The sequence below is a fragment of the Ursus americanus genome, chromosome 3, assembly GCF_024610735.1.
Source record: "Ursus americanus isolate L20-20 chromosome 3, mUrsAme1.1.p, whole genome shotgun sequence".
In the NCBI taxonomy this organism is placed as follows: Eukaryota; Metazoa; Chordata; class Mammalia; order Carnivora; family Ursidae; genus Ursus; species Ursus americanus.
The window spans coordinates 28,795,310-28,816,447 of NC_142129.1; the positions used below are offsets into that span (position 1 = coordinate 28,795,310).

Genomic DNA, 21,138 nt, shown 5'->3' on the forward strand with positions numbered 1-21,138 from the left:
TCTGAGATGTGGATATGAACCATGAAACTGTGTTGTCGGGTCAGCTTTCATATAATGGGATTTGGATTGACTTCCCAGTTATCAACCCAATTGTAGGGAAAAAAAAATGTGTGTAGAGGAGAAGAACATTTCTAACTGCTTTGTTGCTAAGTAATTTATACAAAAATGACGTGCAAATACGGGCACTACTTTTTTTCTTTAGGCCAAGCGTTTAAGGTTATCAGATCTAGCGCTTGAGGCGGGTAGCATTTTCACAATAGGTTAGTTAGCTTTTAAGGAGTCAAAAGGTAATTGCCTAAAATCCTTGATTGATTAAGACCATCTCATAGAATCATTGAATCTCTAGAATGGACTGGTTATCTTAAATTTCTGGCTTTAAGGTCAGTATTATGAGTGTGTGAATGAGGGGAAGGGGGGCGTGACGCCTTTTCCCCCACTCTGGAAAGCTAGCCGCCGCCAACCGCCGCGGCTGCTGCACCCACGTGGCAAGTCCAGAGAGCGCTGCGCGGGGCAGGGGCCGGCGGCCCGACCCCTCCCTCCGCTCTCCGGCCCTTCCCGCCGGCCGGCCGGGCGCCCGCTCGGTCCTCCACCGCCAGGGGGCGGGCGCGGCTTCCCGGCGGCGGGGACCCATTGGTCGCGGCGGGGAAGCGGGGGGGAGGCCCAGCGGCGAGCTGGCTTCCTCCTGGCCACTCGCGGGGGTGAGGGGAAGCCGGAGGAACCCGGGAGGAAGCGGAGGAGGGAGCGGGAGGCGGCGGCGGCGGGTCCCGTCGGCCTCCGGCAGGACTGACCGCTGAGAGTCCGGAAGGCAGGCGCGAGGCCGGTGAGACGGGCGGGGAGGCGGAGGGAGCCGCGGCCGAGGGCGGGGACGGATGGTGGGTGTCTGGGGGGAGTCGGGTGCCCACGTTCACCTTCATCCTTCGCTCATGCGGCCACCGCTGGCTGGGGGCGGGCCCCGGGGCGCGCCCGGGTCGTCGTGGCGCCTCTCGCCGGGGGGGGGGGGGTGGGAGGGCGCGGGCAGGACCGGGGCCCCCGGAGCGCGGTTGGCGGGGGTTCGGGCCGACGCCCCGGCGGTGCATCCCCAGCTCCGCGACTCCCGGCCCGGGTCCGCGGAGGGCGGGGCAGCGCCTGCACCTGGCGCTCGGCTCGGCTCGGCGCCCCAGCCCGGGGCTGCACCTGGGTGCGTGCTTAGCCGGGGCCGGCTCGCCGTCGGAAACCCGGGCCCAGTGCTCTAAAGAGGCGACAGTGGAACTGAATGTTACATTTGTACTCTGCGGAGGGCCGTCTTGGCTCACTTGTAAAGTTTTAGCGTCTCCTAAACTGGAGGTACTTCTCATTTTTAAAATTTATCTAGCTCATTGATGCTCGGTGTCGTTGACGAATGTGCTGTTCCTTCTTTCTTTTTCTTACCTTTTTTTTTTTTTTTTTTTTGCTCCTGTCTTCAGAATTCTCTGATGTGTACCACGGTTAGTGACCCTAGCACTAAACAATATAAATGACAAATTGATGATTTGAGGTTGAGATCTACCAGCTGTATTTCGTCATCTTTTCCCCCCACCCCCACTTTTTTTAAGTTTCCTGTAATACAGAGCTGCTGTCTAATCGACAGAACCTTTTGTTTTTGTTTTCTTTAGTCAGAAATATATGGATACGAGATATACTAGGTAATATTAGATTGCTTACTGGGCACTGTGCTATATGCTTTCATTGCACATTTATTTCTCACAAGTCAAAGAGTAAGTCCTTTCATCTCTTTCTTATTTTTACAGATGGAAATGGGAACTCCTCTAGAGGTTAAGTAAAGGTTGATGGTGACCGTAGAGGCCAGACTCCTTGGACCCTTGACTACCTTGTGGGGTTACTGGTATACTGTCAGATTTACCAAGTTTTTGGAAACATTGCTAATATTCATACAGTGCATTATGGAGTACAAGGAGATCTCCATTTAACTTAGAAAATAAAGTTAAGAGCTTATGCTCTTCTACAAGAAATTGGCAGAGTAGGGGTCAGTTTGGGTCATATCATTAATTATACCTTTCTAAATAAAGGCTGCCAGTTTCTTGAGGTCTCTAGCTGTTTCCTGAAGTTACCACCCCCTCCCCTTTTATACAGGTGTTAGAAGCTTTGTTTCACAAATTCCATGTAATGTTTCCTCAGCTCTCTGAAGACTAGCATTTCTTGATAGTGAGAAACAAAAAGAGTCCGATGCAGTGATTCTCAACCTGGAATCTCGTAGAATCAAACACAAATGAGGCTTTTTAAAAAGGATACAGGCCGCCATCCTCCAAAATCCCCATTGTAGAGGACTTGTATTACAAAAGAGAGTCAAAGTAACACTGAGCACGACTGGGTTAAAGTAGCTTTCAAAATAAACTTAATAGATATTTTATTACAGTTACTAAATTTGGATTGCTACCTTAAGTGTTGGTAACTAACTAATCTTTCATAATTAATGAAGATACATTAACAAGGAAAGGTAATTGGAGAGGGGGCAAAGGACTAAGAGATTGTTGAATGGCAAAAAGTGGTAGTCTCGGTTTTGGATCATCAGAGTCTTTTTTTTTTTTTTAAACCACATATTTTAGATCTTAAATGGTGAATGTCAGTGTTCAAAGATTTTTATATTCATTTGGGAATATTGAAGTGCCTCGTATGTGCCAGTTATTCTAGGTATCACGGATACTATGAATAAGATAGCCTGGACCTTCACAAACCTATTTTCTTTGAGGCAGTGCATCTTTGTCTTTCATTTTTATACCCATTTCTTAAAGCTGAAAGGTGCAAGACCCAAGAACCAACAAATTTTGGCCCTAGGTCTCACAAAAATCCAGCTAGCTCAGAGCTTAGTACAGAAGCAAACATTTGTTTTGTACTTAGTCCAGAAGGATTCCTGTCCTTAAGATCACATATCTGGATTTTAAGCCATTGTTCTGCATTTAGTTGTTTTATGAGTGCATGGACCAAATTATTTAATTCCATGCAGTGCCTCATTTTCTTAATTTGGGGAGATTGAGCAAGATTCCTAAGATATTTAAACTTTAAGAGGTTTTGTGACTTTTATTCAGCTCCTGAAAACAAGCAGTTGAGTTTCTCTCAGAGTAGGAAATTGAGTGTTCCAGTTCTTCTAAGTTTCCACTGCTTACCCCACTGGTATTCTTTCATTCTCTTTTTCATTGGCCTCTTCCACTTGATTGAAGCTATTCTAAGATGACTTACATTTCCCTTATTTCTAATCCAATTAATTTTTTCATCTACTCTTAATGATTTTTCCACTTTTACTCTGGTGAGTTTTTTTTCGATTTCCTTCTTTAGGAAATTAAATTCATTTAACATGAAATTTACCATGTTCAAGTGTACAACTCAGTGGCATTAGTACATTCACGGTGCGCAGGCATCACCTCTGTTTCATTCTAAAACACTTTCATCTTTCCAGAAGGAAACCTCCTATCCATTAAACAATTACTCCCCCTTCCCTTGAGCCCCTGGCAACCACTGGTCTGCTTGCTTCTTTCCCTGTGGATTTACCTGTTCTGGATATTTCATATAAATGGAGTTCTACAAGATGTGATCTGTTATGTCTAGGTGCTTTGGCTTAGCATGATGTTTAGAGGTTCATCCGTAGGACAGCGTGTAAGAGTACTTCATTCACCTCGTGGCTGAATGATAGTCCCCATACGGATGCATTCCACATTTTGTTCAGGCATTCATCCACGATGGCACCTGGTGAGTTTTCGTGCACTAGGGCGAAAAAGGTATGGGGGGGGGGGGGACATCTACAGCAGTGAGTCAGCTCCTGAATTGATCTCATCATCAGTTCTGCACAACTTAAGGCACAGTATGGTATCAGGTGTACTATCGATACCATTCAGTATCTGCAGCTAAGTGATGATTAAATGTGTTTTGAAGGACCTGTGATTAACAACGACGAATTTCTTCCTTGGTTCAGAAAATCTTACACTAGAAGCTTCTTACTACCTGTTCTTTGCAAATGGCTGCTAACCCTCTTTCAGCCTCTGTGATAGAAATGGTGTGCCATCCAGGGCAGATGGAACAGCTCTGCTCCTTCGTTTCTTCACGGGGAGGGTTTGACTGACAGCATCATGTCTGCTCTGGTTCAGTTAAATTCCGCAGACTATTTGAAGACAGTCTTAGTGGAGTAGCTCAGTAGGGGAATTCTTGAACATTCGTTCAGAATAGGAACTTGTAACTTCTCATCTGGTACAATGTAAAATACTTCTGGGAGATGAAGGTAGTTATTCTGTACGGAAATTTGTGCCTTTCTCTAATCTTTTTTGCTGTTGCAGTTTGTGAACTGGACACTTCTTTACCCTACATAGGTGGAACTTCCTACAGTTAAAATGTATTTAGTCTTATTTTTGCCATTGTTCTCAATGATATCTATTTCTGTCTGTCCGTCTTTCTTTTCCGGGATGGTACAGTGTAGGATTAAGGGGTTTATATTACGGCTGTTTAATCCACAGTTGTAGAACTCTGAAGGAGCTGGCACAACTAAATGTCATTTTGTTTTCTGTTTTCGACATGTTGGTGCTCTCCGTTACAGAACTCTGATCACCATTTAGTTTCTTCCACTGAATTATAGCTTTTTAAGCATAATTCTGCTTTGGTAGGTGAGGAAAAACTGCAAGAAAACACTTGGGTAATTTTGAATCTAATACTGTTGTAACCATCGCAAGCAAGAGTTCTCTTTGCTCTGGTCCTCAGTACATTGTCTCCAGATGTATTCACTGCCGGCCTTTGCCTCCTCACCCCAGCAGGAGACCTGGCCCAGAGTCAGGCTGATTTCCATTCATTGTTAAGGAAAGAATGAAATTCTTGTTTTTGAGTTTTACCTTTGGGCTTTTTTGGCCTAGATCTGCCTCACCCCCCTCCCATCTTCAAACTTCTCTGGGTGTGTGGATTGCTGTACTGTAGATCTGGGGTTCTCAGATCTGAGTGAGAGTGAGAACCACCTGGGGGGCTTATGAAACATTCAGGAGTTTTAATCCTCCTAGGGATTCTGGGCTCAGGAATTTGCATTTTAAAAAGCCCACCAATAATCGTGGTGTCAGTGCTGTGGGTTACATTGTAGTTAGGGCTTCAAAGACTCAGATGTGCTGTTTCACTGAATCTAAGCTATTTATAAGGTGCACCGTTATTTTATATACTACTATGGGGAAAAAACGTGGTTGTAAGCCTCATCCCAGTTTAAGACATGTTATAATGAGGGAAGTAGTATGTGCCTTAGAATCAATAAAATCATCTCAGATGCCCCAGGAACCACAGGCCTCTCTTAAGGTAAATGATTATTATGAGTCATAGAAGCTATGAGATACAAGAATTACAGTGTAGCATTTCTTCAGATCTTTTACCATGTAAAGTATTTGTTTACAATACAATTTAATGTAAGGTGTCCTTACCTGACATTTATTTGTAATGAAGATTATACTGATGACTTGTTTTAAAATGCAAGGTAGCTGGATGGAAGGGTGTAATGCACTCCAATTTGGCCCCCTATCATTTTCATCCTATCCATTTCCAGTCATTTCTGTGTTGATAGTTCAGTTCAGAAGTCTTTTTTCTAGTTTCTTTGTACTTCAGCGATTTCCATTTTGAAATTACAGTTCCCATAATGTCACACTGACATCATGTGTGGCTCGATCATTTGGTTTCTATCTTTCTTATCACCCTTTTTCTGCTAGAGAGTCCCTACCCCTCATTAATGCCCGGAGCTGATAATACACATGCATACCAGCCACCCACTGTCCTATCTTGAGTGGTTACAGGATATAGTGGTAATAATCACGGTAAACAGCAATTTGTGTCTGAGTAAACCTGAACTCTGGCTGCCAACTCCAGAAGTGCCTTAGTGGCACATCAGGTACTGAGTGACAGAGTGCCTGTGGCTTCGAACAGATCTCTCTCCACTAATGAGAACTCCGCGAAGAGCAGCCCCACCTGCTTGTGGTGCTTCCTTCAGCGGTCTCATCTTAGAAAATGAAATATTTTTGTCAGGAGAAGGTTGGTTAGCCCTGTTAGATTTGAGAGGGGAAGCAGAACACGTATCCATTTAGTTTTTAATCACCTGAAGTAGTTACAGAAAACGTGGCTAAAAAGCTCGTCGATCAGCTGAACTATTTCCGAAATCTGATACCGCAAAGTTGTGAAGCGGTGAGAACTTGAGCTCTCTAGCTGATTCACACTGGTTGCAGGAGTTGTACTGTGGAATTCTGAACGTTGAGATGAATCGTGTTGAAACACGTTTGCTCTTAGGACGTAGTGGGGTGGTCTGCCGAGTGTGCTCGCTTCTCCCGCCGTTGAGTCCTCGGGGTGAGGTCGTCTAGGAGAGGCACGGGCATGAGTTCACTGGGCTGGGGACCTTCGCTTTTTTAAGCGGAGAGACAGGCTGATGGTACAGTTAGACTTCGTCATATTTCATTCTTAGAAGAGAGGCGTTTTATCTAGCTGCTGTAGATCAGGTAGGAGTTCGTTGCTCTCTCCATTCCCTGCCAGGAGAGCCAAATAAAAACAAGGTACAGGTATTTATGGCAGACTGTGGAGGAAAGCAGAATTCACCCAGAACAATCCCGGTATGCTTCATACTAGGCTTTGATTAGCATTCTAGAGGGGAGTTAGAAACACTTTCTGTCTCAGTTGTGCTTTTTCATAGTATCCTTTTAATTCTGTTTGTTTCTCAGCCATAATTAGATACTAATCCTCTTTTTAAGATAATTTAAACATAACAAAATAAGAAAAGCCATTTATAGTTCAAATAACGTAAGAAATCTAGGCATAGATTATCTATATCTCTCTCTTCCCAAAGTTTTCAATAGGAAATTAAAATTCTATTCTAGGGGCGCCTGGGTGGCTCAGTTGGTTAAGCGTCTGCCTTTGGCTCAGATCCTGCAGTCCCAGGATCAAGTCCCCCATCCCGCTCCCTGCTCAGTGGGGAGTCTGCTTCTCCCTCTGACCCTCCCCCCTCTCGTGCTTGCTCTCTCTCTCAAATAAATAAATAAAATCTTTTTTAAAAATTAAAAAAACATAAAATTCTATTCTAAAAGACTTATTCATTGGTTCTATTGAGCCATTAAGTTTTTGGTCTGTTGCTTTACAGTCTCACCTCTTTGAAAGCCACTTTGCAGAAGGAGTAGTTACAGCCATGTTTTTCCTCAGTGATGATTTGAAAAAAGTGGTTATTCTTGACATTATGGAATCCATGCAGACTCCTCTCTCCATTCCCAGAGAAAAAGTATGTTGATTTTTTGTTCCTTTTTTCTTCTAGTCAAAAGAAGGTTAGTTGGTCCTTTAAAAACTTGGGATAATTTTTTTTTTTTTTAAGATTTTATTTATTTAACAGAGAGAGAGAGACAGCCAGCAAGGGAGGGAACACAGGCAGGGAGAGCGGGAGAAGAAGAAGCAGGCTTCCAGCGGAGGAGCCTGATGTGGGGCTTGATCTCAGAACGCTGGGATCACGCCCTGAGCCCAAGGCAGACGCTTAACGACTGAGCCACCCAGGCGCCCCTCACCTCTCTTCATTTTGTTATTTCAAAAAAGTATCCAGCCTGGCGAGGGTGAGTCTGCAGTGAGACAGGGTACTTGATAGAGGTCTGCAGTGTTACTATAGTGATAGTTTGTTGTTGTTGTTGTTGTTGTTGTTTTTAAGTACAGATTTTTGAAAGTTTAAAATTTGCAGTTTCCAAAGTTGATCAAACATTGGATACACGTAATCCCCCCTTTAAACCTATCACAAAAATAATCACTTTTAAATATCTATGTAAAGAAAACAGTGGTGTCAATTTCTCCTCACCAGCATAATTTTACAGTTAATGAAATGGGTATAATAACATTAATTTTTATCTATTTCTTTATACCTGCTGGGATTGCTTTGGAAAACATGCCAAAGTCTAGATTATACCTGTCTGCTGTGGATGGATTGCTTCATTTATATGAAGGACAGAACTTTTTCCCTTCCTTTTGAAGAGGATCCATTATGTTGTTCCTCGAGGAGTATCTGCTGCTTCCCATGGAGAGCAGCTGAGTATGAAAATGTATGATGAACACATACAGAACCCAGGATTTAGGGTGGTTCGCTCTGTCCTACATCTGTAGTAGGACTTACAAGAGGACCAGTGGAAGCTTTGTGGAACTTGTGTCCTGCAAATAACCCTGCAAGAAATGTTGGAATATTAGAGCATGGTCTATTTTAGAAGTTTTTTTTAGTTTAAATTTTATTTTTGATTTCTCTGTCTCGGGTTGTCAAATTACGACCCATGGGTCTCTGTAGCTCATGAGCCAAGATAGGTTTTTATGTTTTTAAGTGATTGGGGGAAAAAATCAAAAGAAAGGTAATATTTGGTAACATGAAAACTACAAAATTCAAATTTCAGTGTTCATAAATAAAGTTTTATTATAACACAGCTGGGCCCATTCGTTTCCATATTGTGTATGGCTGCTTTCCAGGTACAACTGCAGAGCAGAGTGGTTGCTATGGGGACCGTATGTATGGGCCCCCAAACCTAAAATATTTACCATCTGGTCCTTTCACAGAAAAAGTTTGCCAACATTTGCTCCGTTTTGTTCACATAACTGTAGGTATTTTTTGCAACTTGTTTTTAACACCAGGCTTCTGTTTGTAAACTACATGAGGATAACTCACCCTCAGGACCCTTAGGTGTACAGTCCTTTTGTTCTCAGTGTTCACTCATTGCCCCCTAACTGCTGTACGACTGAAAATGTCATCTCTTACCTTCCGATTTCAAGGAAGCCTGTTATTAGTCTGGGTTCTCTAGAGACACTGAACTGACAGGAGATAAGATATCTAAGATTGATGGATAATCGTAAGGAATTGGCTCTTGTGGTTGTGGAGGCTGAGAAGTCCCAGGCAGGTAGGGGAGCCAGTGACATCGTTCCTCCAACCAGAGAACCGTCAGAGCCAGTGTGTAAGTTTCAGTCCCGATTCAAAGGGCGCTGAAGATGCTGTTCCAGGTGGAAGACTGTGGGTAGAGAGAGCACATTTTCCCGTACTCAGATTTTTTTTGGTTCTGTTCAGGCCTCTGATCGGATGAGGTCCATTCATTTTGGGGAGAGCCAACTGCTTCACTCAGGTGTTAAGCTCATCCAGAAACACCCTCACAGACAATCCCATAATAACGTTTAAACAGATATCTGGGTGTTCCATGGCCCAGGCAACACATAAAATTAGCCATCACAGGGCCTAAATGTACTTAAATCTATCTGCTTGCGCTTTGTTTTTCTCCGTCCTTGTGAAAAGCCCTAGTTCTCGTGAGTATTGCAGTCATCTGAACTTCGCTCACGTGATGCATGTGACATTGCCATTTGACCAGTGCCAAGTTAACGTTGGATTGAATTAAGTGATGGTTCCCTTATATTTGAGGAGAATGACTATAGTGCTTTGTTGTGGTTTAGTTGATTGTCGTTTGTTAATACTGAATCCATCAGTAGCTGTTTTTGTATGCTTCGTTTTCTTCTATCCTTTCTGTCTTGGAGGGGTGTTCTCATACCTGTGCTCAATCATTTTGACAAACTGTCAAATCTCTGGAGTGGCTAGTTGGAAGCAGAGGTTAGCAATTCCCAGAGCAATTTGCAAAAGCCACGTTGATTGGCATGGAATTTTGTCAGCAAGTGGCTTCTATTAGAGTATGGCAGTGAGCTGCCGAGGTGAGAGGGAAGTGTATTTGTACTATCAGCTTCTCACTTCCCCTTCGTATGACTTGAGACAAATTCCTTGACCTCATTTCTACTGCCATCGAAACACCCACTACACCTACGGGGCTGCTGGGAAGATGACATAAAATAAGAATGTGTCCGAAAAGCACTGTTGAATGCGTTAGTACCTGGTTTATTTTAGTTGGCAAGACTCTTCCCCTCCTGGTAAATAATTGTTTTTATGGCTTATTTTGTTGATTATAGCATGGTGTTCTTGTCATTCGCCTGTGGTAACTCTAGTGTACTTCTCAAGGAGAGAATGAAAGTATCACTTGACCCGTGTTTTTATCTGTTGTCTTCAAGTTGATCGATTCTACGTTGAGGCCTGTTGATTCAGGCCTGATTTTAATAAAACATGACCAAATCAGAGCAAAGTAGGAAGTTGGGTTCAAGGAAATGTTTAAATGACAGGGTATTCAAAGAAATTCAGGGTGTGAGTCTGAGATCCACCGTGGGCTGTCTTCTGCAGTCTGGGTCACGTACTTACTGTTCCGTTGCCCAGGGGCACCGTGGTGGCCCTCCTTGCAGCAGACTCTCGGACGATTGTGCCCTTCTCCACGTTAGCAACCTGACTGGGTTTGAGCATTGATTGAAAACACTGGAACTTATTGTTTTGACTTACACTACACTCTTGGGGAGCAAAGGTGCTATCACGTGTTTTCGGTTTTGTTCCTTTTCTAGTCTGTCTTAGAAGTGCTTTTCCTACCACCAGTATTCTGGTTTTGGTAAAGAGCTCTAATTTCTATATCTCTACCTTTTTAATGAGTGTATCAGAAAAACTATAATTTTTTTCACCTGTCGCTTCTGGATTAAAGAGCTGTGAATTTCCACCCAAGGACTTTTAACCCTTTTACTGTTGTGTTAATTTTCCGTGAAACATGCTTGATTGTTGGGGGTTCAGCCTGAGGTTTATGCCAAGTATATTCCACTAAATTTCTGCTTTTTTTCTCCTTGAGATGATTATATGTAATGATTTTCTTTGTTTTTCAGTGCCCTCCTAAGAAGACAAGTTAGGGATGACTTGGAATTAGCATGTTGTAAACATGTCCCTTGATTTGCTCTCAAACATATTCAGTACTTTTTCCTTACGCTGATCTACACTCTTGCATCATTAATTTTAGTCATAAGCAAACTAATTAAAAATGTGTTACGGCTGAGATTTTGTGAGATTTTAATTTAGAGATTTTACGAAATGCTCTCTCAGAAATTTAATGGAAAACATGAGTTCCGCTAGACATTTGTAGTCGCTTATCGTGGTCCTCTTAGTATCAGTTTAGAAGCAGGCTTGCGGGGCAGTGCAGGTAGGTGGCGGGTTTGTGAGGCGGGGACTGTGTGGGCTGCGGGGGCGTGGCCTCAGCAGGGAATGGAAATAGTGAAGGAGAACAGCAAGAGTCTGCCCAACTGCTTATCCCACTTCCAAAGAAATTTTCTAGGCCACACACAGGTAAGAGCGAAGTTATTTTGGAATATTTACTGGGAGGAAAGGTCTGTGTGTATTGTGAGCGTGGCGTTCCATTTTGCTGGAAGTCAAAAGAGGATTTAAAACCAGTCAGGGATTTCATTTGAAAACCCAAGGACTTTTTTTTTTCTGCTTTTATGTGATGGCTTGTGGATACTTTACTATCTGTTGTTTCCTTTTAGTGTTTTCCTGGTCCGTGGATAAGTAGTTAGCTTAAATAGATTGATTAACACTGGCTTTTCGTATTATGTGCAAGGTGTTCAGATAACAGAGGAAAAGAAATCATCAGTAATGTTCCATTCGCTATTAGTGTAAATGTTGATATTTTCTTCAGGGTACATTGGGCAGAAGAAAGGGAGCTTGCATAAGAGCACTGGTCTTTGGATGCTCACCACCCCTACCCTGGCCTGTTTCTTACTGGTGAATGAACAAACTGGATGTCTCACTTCCTTTCTGTATCCTTCAGGGGTGTGCTGCTATTTTTATTTAAAACATTATGTGAGTTACTAGATCAGACATCGACATTGAAACATTAGTATCAAATACAATCTAAAAACAGAGGTTTCAGATTCATTAATCAAAACTTTCTTCAGAATTCTTTTCTTGTACCATAGATGGAGTACACCATGGCAGCTGTCTGTATTAAACCTGAGCCTGAACTTCCTATCAAACTCATTTACTTGCTTTTTCATTTTCTTTTTAAAATTTCACCTATCTTATTTCCTAGGAGGGAAACACACATACACATACAAAGATTTTTTTTCCAGCATCTATTTCTTGTTGTTCATAGAATAATATCAGAGAATAGTTTCTTTCTTTGATGTGTAACATACACTGTCATTGATGATAGTTACTGGAATATTTAAAATTGTAATTCGGTACTTTTGAATATATTCTTTTACAAACTTAAATTGAAACCACGAAGAGGAAGAGGATCCTGATATTAAAATAAGCCTTTGCTGTAAAGTGCTTGTCATAGTGCCCCTGTATTCTCTTGTATGAAATATGAAGCAGCATCATGGACTGGAGTGAGCCCTGGAGTAGGAGCCCGGGTACCTGCGGGCTAGCCCCATTTCTACCAGTATTTTGTTCCGAGCCTGGACAAGCAGCTTCATCTCTTTGGGCCTCACCTGCAAACTGGAAGTTTGGAACTTAGTATCAAAAGTTCCTTAGAAACACATAATCACTGAGAATAATAAGGGGCATTATCTTCCATTCACATGCTTGATGGCAGGACTTCTTACATCCGTTCACCGAAATTAGGGAGCTGGAGACCTGGGGAGCTGGAGACACAACAGTAGAAAACACAGACCCTCCTCTCAGGAGCTTTATGTCCCAGTGGAAGGAGCCAGGCCCAGTGTCCATATTGGTAGAATACTTAGAAATGTCATGACATTTGTCTAATTAGTTTATTATATATACTTCAAGTCAAACTCAAATCTAGGCGGGAATGCTCATTCTGGACCTAATGATGTTTGCCTTTTCTTTTGATTTTAGGAGGTTGTTTAATGAAAAGTGCCATAGACTGAAAAACGAAACATGAGGGTAGCAGGTAAGATACTTAATTCAATAGAAAAAATTTTACTTTTTGTATAACGTGTTTATTTAAACAGCTGAAGGAGAGAGTAAATAATCGTTTTCTATATTAAGAACAAAGCTGATATATATAACAGACTAAATCACTACTTCACCTACTTTTTTATGTAGTCAGTAAATCACAAATTGGACAGACTTTTGTGGAAATTATACGAAATTTTTTTAAGTTATGGCTTTAATGTTTATGTTCTTACACATTAAGCTTATTTGCCTGCGAGAATAAAATGCCCATATAAAGAACAATTTTGACAACCTAGGGAGACTGATTTTTGTTTTTGCTAAGTTCTAGCTTTTTGAGAAAAATAAGTATAAAGTTTAAAAGCTTACATCTTTTCTATATATGTACTTAAGCGGAAACTAGTGTATGTGAACAATTCGGTAAAATGTGTGTTTGCTTAAGGGAATATTTGCTGGTTTGAGTCCAATCTGCAGAAGTGAAGCTATGTGTAAGAGCATCCTTCAGGCAGCATATTGGGGAAATTGCAAAACACAGCTTGATGTTCATAGTATTAAGGAAACTATCTTTAAACATTATAGAAAGATGCATAAATAATGAGAGAGGCTGCTGACCCCTTCCTGCCTTGATCATGAAAGTAAGTGTGTTCTCCCAGCCCCGCCCCTCCTTCAGCACAGCCAAGGCCCTAGAGGAAACGCACACTTGACATAGAAATTTCCACTACGTGTGTTTCCAGCATAGAAGATAACTTGTAATTGCTCAAAATCGAGATAGTCTTTCTTGTAATTATCATCTTCTCACCAGCAAGCCAAGTATTTTCCTGCGGGGGGCATCTCTTAGCAGTGTCTGAAGTCAAGGTGGGTGAACAAACGAGGCTTCCTGCTTCAGTGATCATTCTGTAGAATCAGGTGCAGGTGATTAAACATCATGCTCATTAAGCAGAGATACCAGGGTTGTTCACAGATGCCCTTGCGGAAATTTGGAAATCTGGACCCTTCAGTGGTGAACTTACAAAACTATCCTTTTTCGAAGAGCTATTCAATTATTGAAGGAAAGTATTCCCAGAAACTTAAGAGTTTGTTTGTAGTTTAAAAAAACGTATTACAATGTCTTTTTTTTTTTTTTAATGACCTTCGACTACGGCAGGACTATTGATCACATGTCTCCACATGATTTAAAAGTACGTTAATGAAACGTAGTGATTGAAATAATCAAAGAAAGTTTTCTCTTCTTCACATAATTCTACATTCATTCTAGTTGAAATCAAATTTTCATTTAGTTCATTTCTCTAACAATTAATTCCAAGGTTAATTGATAAATAATTATTCACTGAGTGCTTAGTTTGACACTGTTCCTGGTATAGGTCTTGAAGGGATTGGTTTTGATGAGCGAAGAGAGAAGATAAGCTGTTAATTTATTGCCTTTAGTGTGATTAATGTCTTCTAATTTAAGAAAATGTGGTTGCTTTGAAATATTCATACAGCCTTTATTTTTACAGTAAGGCAACGGTGTCTAAAGTGTATGCTTTTTGATTTGTGAAAAATAGGGACACACTCAGATTAGTGCAGTCCATGGCTAGAGGGAAGAGAGAATCTCACGGGAAGTTAAGAATGGGGACCGTGGTGTGGTGTCATCAGGCCCCTTTATGTCCAGAGTTGGGTGGTGACTAGCTCTGGAGGGGACCCCTCTGTAACAGAAGTTCTAGAACTCTACCATTATGGTGGCTGTGCTAGTCTCCACCTGCCTGCTCCTCTCGGGGACCATCTGTTTGTTCTGTTACCAGTTCATTTCTCCATCTCTAGCTTTTCTGTGCCGTAGAGCTTTTATTTCCTCCTAGTTCCTCTGATGGTCCAGTGTCCGTGAATAGGTCTGGGTTGAAGACTCACTTCTGCCGCTAACTAGTTATATGACCTTAGGCAAGTGATCTGAAAATGTTGAGCCTTGATTTCTAATCTGTAAAATGAAAATAATACCTTGAAAAGCTGTGCAAATGGGATTATGCTTATAAAGCATTTAGCTCTCTAGAAGGCACTCAGTAAATGGGGTGTGTGTGTATTGTATAGACGAATGCGTCTGTGTACATATGTGTATATATGATGCAGATAGCTTGTTTAGTGTAGGCTCAGGTCTAACTTGGTATTGAATTTAGTCTAGAACTTTCACGTATTATAACCGTTGATATTTTACTCATTTCACTATTTTAATCTTAAACAGTAAAGGTTTCATGTATCTGCTGTAAGGGACAGGGAACAGTTATCTCTGGTTGCTCGTGCTCATGATTGCTAGAAGTGAGTGGTTAAGACTGTCATGTAATACAGAGTCTTCAAGCCCTTGGTCTTAAGTGATCAAGAAGGAATGTGTCACCTCTGACCATTCATCTATTAGCAAACACTTGTTGAGAGTATGGCTGCGTCAGGCATTCTGCTAGATCCTTGGGGGCAAGAGCTCAAAGCCTATTGGAATTTTGCTCTCTTATGCACTAAACATGCAGGCAACTTGCAGTTACTTTTGAAAATATGTAATTTTTGGAGAGGAAAAGGTTGGAAATGGAGGTAGGGAGATTGATTAGGGTAGTCAGACTTCCTCACTGCCATCTCATTTCTGTGTTTATAGAGCGTTTCTAAATAGAAATGAGTGGCTCTGTGAAACCGGTACTTCTCAGCATCACTGGCCCTTTGCCGGCATCAGCAGTTCATTCTCTTGCCACTCCTTGAAGGATGTAGTCTTAGTTCTTTGGGTTTAGGAAATTAGAAGAACATAGTCGTTTTTTGTTTTTGGTTTTTGTTTTGTTTTGTTTTGTTTTTACTTTTCCTTACCTACTGAGTCGAGTTTTGGTAGTGTTTTAGGAGAATGTGGTAATTTGGTGTTAGAATGGATACCGTACCAAGCACTGGGCCCTCTCAGGATCCCTGGATCTGGGCCTTCTGCTGCTAAGTTATTTGTAATCTTGTGCAGTTGCCTGACCTCTGGGCTTCTGTTTCCTTAAGGGTGGAGAGATGTCTGCTGATCCCATCTACCTCTTTTAGATCAATATAGATTAAACTTTTGGTAAGAGGGGAATGGAGATTGTACAGGCAAAAATTAGTATTGTTCCTGAATAACCTAGTGAGATGCTCTGAGATTCTAGGGGAAAGAGGAGGATGTTTCTTGCCCATCATTTTCCATTTCCTTTCCTGTCTTGCACAATTTTTTTTCTTTCCTAGATTTGCCTGGAGAAAAAAAGATAAGTTGTTGATTCCTACTCAGCAGTTACTTAGCGAGTAGTCACCGTGCTAACTCTGTAAGGGACTCAGAAATGGTTAAAGATAGAAAGGTACGAAGGTCTACGAGTGTGTCTTGATGGAGCTTATCATGTAATTGCATTATGAAGCATATGTGACAGGTGCCAGATTAAGTCCTCTAAGGATTCGAGGAGGCCTGTCTTAAGCTAGTATTAAGTACGCGGATGAATACTCTGTTGTTCGCCCTACCAGCAGCGCTTGTGTAGCTCTCAGAGATGGGTTGGTTGGTGATAGGACAGTAAACCGGTTACATTTCACTTGAGAGTTCCTCACTTAGTGAGCATCCTGGTTGTTGCCGACGTATCTCCATAAGGTCCAGCATTTTTGTGTTGTCCCTGTGCAGTATTGCCCTTCATACTTGGCAAGGGTTAGGGATGCATCATCCAGCATACTTGGTGATGGTGTTCCACTTGCCAGGGTACTTTTGTGTAGTCAGCCAGCCCTTGATAGCAGGTTTGTTTTTTTGTTGGTGGTGGTTTTGTTTTGTTTTTTCATGAAAAAATTAGGCAGCTGAGTCAAGCAGTCAGTCCTGTGTTTGGGTTGCTAGCCAATCCGATAATTCTTGGATCAGGAAAATCCCTTATCTTGATGGATGGTTGGTGCAGTTTTTGTTGTAACTCAAGTAAAAACAAGATCCATGAGATAAAGTTTAGTTTTAAGAAATTTTTTTGTAAACTTAAGTTTTTCATGAAAATGCATTCATAAAAGTTCTGTGGTCTCACAAGCTCATGCTGAATTATTTCCGCGCTTTTCTAGGTGCTGCAAAGTTGGTGGTAGCTGTGGCAGTATTTTTACTGACATTTTATGTTATTTCTCAAGTATTTGAAATAAAAATGGATGCAAGTTTAGGAAATCTGTTCGGTAAGTCCCATTTTTCCCCCTTCTTATTTTTGATTGGTTGTCTATAAATTTTTATAAATTAAATTTATCTGTCTATAAATTAAAGTTATCAGCATCGAGTAACTCTGCTGTTTAGTCTGTCTAGAAAAGAATATGTTGTTATATCAATAAGTGTGACCCGTTAGAATATTCTGAAGTATACAATAGGAAGTCATAAAATTAAGTCAGTATAAAGCATGAATCTTCTATTCAGCATTCTGAATACATTTAATGGGGTCTATTTCATTCATGTCTAAGACATTAGTCATGGCATTTTAAATGAATGTTCTAGAAGATATCATACACTATTTGAGTTGGCTGCTGGAAAACTTAGAACCAAATCTAGGCCCCAATTAGCAAGTGGAGTCATGAAAATGCATTTTAAATACCAGCCACAGAAATCCATCTTGCTTTCCTAACCTTATTTCCTTCTGCATCATTTTTCTCTTTACCAATTTATTTGATGTTATATTGTAAATATACCATTGTAAGCTACTTTAACTCATTTTTTTAACAAAATTCCTAAGTTAGTAAAATAAGTTAACCTTTGAAATGTTTGAATATGCTTTGGTTGAAGCGTTGTTTAAGTTATTAAAAAATTATGCGTGAAAAGTGAGAATGTGAAACCTAGAAACAGTATTTTGACCCATTAGGCAGAAACTGGTTGGAACAACTTTGATATTTCTGGAATAGTGAGTTTTGCTTTCCATAAATTAGTATTTGGAGGGGATCCGGAGACCTCGTTCACTTCTTCTCACATCTAGTTTCAAGACTCCCTTAAACCATTGGTCCTCCAACTTTAATAAGGAGTCTCCCCGGGATCTTGGTATGCAGATTTGGATTCAGTGTCTGGGATGGGGCCTGAGAGTCTGCATTTCTAACAAGCTCCCAGGTGCTGCTGAGGTTTCTACTCACAGACCACATACTGAGTATCGAGGCTTTAGACAATTCTGATGTGTAATGTATACACATTTTCCGGTGACTGTTCTTCCAATAACTACTTAACAGTACTTTTTATATTGCACTGAATTCTGTCTTTTGTACTACCCAGTAGCATCAGTGCACTGATATTCCGTCTGCTGGAGTTCTCTGCCACACTGATGAGCTCTCAAGTAAAGTGCAGTCATACTCCTTCAGGCTGTCTTTTTATAAGTTTTCGTCTTCTCCAATTATGGAATTCCCCCCTTTGGACCTTCTTCTCAGTGTACTGGCTATTTTCCTCCTGAACCATCTGTTTTTCAACACCCATTTTAAAATGAAGTATCCAGGGGGGCATCTGGGTGGCTCAGTCGGTTAAGCGTCTGACTCTTGATTTTGGCTCAGGTCATGATCTCAGGGTCCTGAGATCCAGCCCCAGGTTGGGCTCTGCGCTGGGCGTGGTACCTGCTTAAGATTCTCTCTCTCCCTCTCCCTCTCCCCGCCCCTTAAAAAAAATGTATATGTGTATGTGTGTGCACACACACACACACATTATATAATATGTATGTATATTATATAATGAAATTAGTATGACATATATTTAGGATCCAGCAGAGAGTAGTCATTACAAAGCACAGTGACATTTGACTTCTGCCTACGTCTGTTACTATGGAGAGGCCAGCCTGGTGTCCTTTGAGAGCATAGCTGCTTGCAGTCGAATAATGGGGCAGAAAAACACTAAAGGCATTGAGGACTGACTCTGTTGCTGGGAAACAGTGTGTGTGGCCAGGTCACCTAAGAAAGATTGATGGTAAGGGAAGAAGATTATGGGCTGGTAGCTTGAGGCAGAAGCAAGTTGAATGTTTTTTCTTTTTTGAACTAAAGTAGAGACTCGCTTGTCTATAGGCTTTGAGCAAAGATTCAGGGAGTTACAAGTCAATGGGATGAGATTGAGCAAACAAGAAAAAGAGGGTCCTTGAGAGAAGGGAGGCAATGGGACTATGGGTACACATAAGAAAACCACTTTGCGGGGCGCCTGGGTGGCACAGCGGTTAAGCGTCTGCCTTCAGCTCAGGGCGTGATCCCGGTGTTCTGGGATCGAGCCCCACATCAGGCTCCTCCGCTGGGAGCCTGCTTCTTCCTCTCCCACTCCCCCTGCTTGTGTTCCCTCTCTCGCTGGCTGTCTCTATCTCTGTCAAATAAATAAATAAAATCTAAAAAAAAGGAAAGAAAACCACTTTGGGAAAAGGCCCACTGTTTTCAGAGAGAAGAGGCTTGGGTTTAGCCACAGGCAGTGCTTGCCCTAGTTTGGGTCTCCATCTCTAGTCCAGACCGTCTGTTAACATGCAAGGGATGTTCCATGTCTGTTTCTCATCCTTGGTATCTGTCTGTTTCATCGCCGCCAGAGCAGTTCTCTTAACAGTCGTGAACCTTTAGTACTTCTGACGACTAGAGAGTAAACTCAGAGTCCCTACTTAGGATGGCACTCACACCCTCAACCCACCTCTGCCCATCTGCCCTGTGGTCTGCCCTGCCCCTCCCCACCCTGTGCCTCACACTTGCTGTGCCCGTCTGTGCGGGATCTGTAGACACACACCCCAGCCTTGCTCGTGCTGGTTCCTCACACTGCACATCTTTCTCAGCGCCCCTTCCTCTGTTAATCCTTCTCATTCCTCTGAACTGCCCCTTCTTGAGAGAAATTATGCTTGAACCTCCCTCTTTTCCTATTAGAATGTGTTGCTTCTTTTTTGAACTGTTTGTTCCTAAAGCATAGGACTTACATCTCAGTTCGGCACTGATTTTATTCTGGCTTACATCATTGAACGTCTTTTATTTTCCATGTATCTTTTTCCCCTTATTAGAGAGTGAATCTTAAGGGCAGTCGTACCTTGGTGCTTCACCCAGCTCTAACACTGGGCCGTACGTGTAGACAGTACGTGCTGATTGAATGGAAAATGAATGATTGAGGATTAGGATTTTTACATGGGGAGGAACAGTATTTCCAAAGTGGGATTCATGTAGAACTCTATTAGCTAAAAAGGCACTCGTAGTCAGTTATGAACAAACGCTGAGCTACTTCGACTAGGATAGTGGTCTCTTAATTTTCATTTTGATTTTTCCTAATGTTGGGAATCTGCAAGGTTTTATTTTGTGTGTTTTGGGTATTTGATTTACACATTCTTAGGGCAGATGGCTTATTTTGTAACTGAAGTCATACACTATATCCACAAAACCTTACTGGATTCCAACTTACTGAATTGGTGAAAATTTAATTTGTTATATTTTAATTCTCATCACAGAATAATTGAGCAAAGATGGAGTTAGGGTTGTCTTTGCTATTTGCTTAGCATCTAACTCAATTTACCAAAGGGTGATAAGTTTAACTCAACATTAGAATTGTTTCCATAATCATTATACTAGGGGGTCCCATGAGGTGAACTATAGTTCTGTTGGTGGTGAATTTTTCCTTTTTTTTCTGTTTGTTGATATAATAGCTTACTTGATAGTTCTATAAATTTAGATTCAGGTTGATTGTATCATACTGTTATAGAAAAATGAACTCATTTCTAGAATGGAAGAATGAAAAATTTTGCTCACATTTAGTTGAAATTACTAAAATACATGGTGATTTTTTAAAAACAAGTTTTTCACACAACTTTTTGAGATAATTGTAGGCAGATGCACATGCATTTGTGGGAAGTGGGAAGTAATACATAGAGATTGTGCATACCCTCTACACGGTTTCTCATATGGGTAACATCTTAGAAAACTATCTACAGTGGCACAACCAGGATATCAACATGGATACAATCTGTGAGTTTTAGTTATGATTGCATTTTAACAGTGTTAGTTTTCATCACGGATACTAAACAACTAGTGAATGTACTGAACACATTCCCGATTATTTTTGCATGTATAGCTGCAGTACTTACTGTTCTCTTAAGTTGATTTATTTTTACCCTTTCAGATTTAGACCATTGCAATAGTATATACATAAATTGCTTGACATTATTAAAAACTAAAGTATGAAATAGTTCTGATTTCTGTAGCTTGACTCATTGAACAGCATTCATTGATGAAACCCAAATCTGAAAAAAAAAAAATTCCAAGTGAATTCATTTTCTCAGCTCATCTGAGAAGAGTAGATAATAATGATTAAGCCATTAACCTTTTTCTTGAAGAGCATAAATGTTCTATTTGATATGTTACTTATTTCATAGATTTGGAGACCTTTGTTTTCAGTCATTTTAAATGATTTTTAAAGAATTAATTGTTCAGTGATTATATAAGCAATAAAAACAACTGGTAATTTGAAACTTAAATTCAGT

General features: G+C 41.2%; 1 protein-coding gene across 1 annotated transcript in view; it reads left to right on the top strand.

Moving 5' to 3' along the window:
- Nucleotides 1-688: 688 nt before the first annotated feature.
- FAM3C (FAM3 metabolism regulating signaling molecule C) overlaps nt 689-21,138 on the top strand; it is a 51,773-nt gene continuing 31,323 nt past the window's right edge. Inside the window, exons 1-3 of the mRNA XM_045792759.2 lie at nt 689-820; nt 12,677-12,731; nt 16,769-16,873. Coding sequence (XP_045648715.1) covers nt 12,719-12,731; nt 16,769-16,873 — 118 coding nt within the window. The 5' untranslated portion in view covers nt 689-820; nt 12,677-12,718. The remainder of the gene's footprint in view (nt 821-12,676; nt 12,732-16,768; nt 16,874-21,138) is intronic.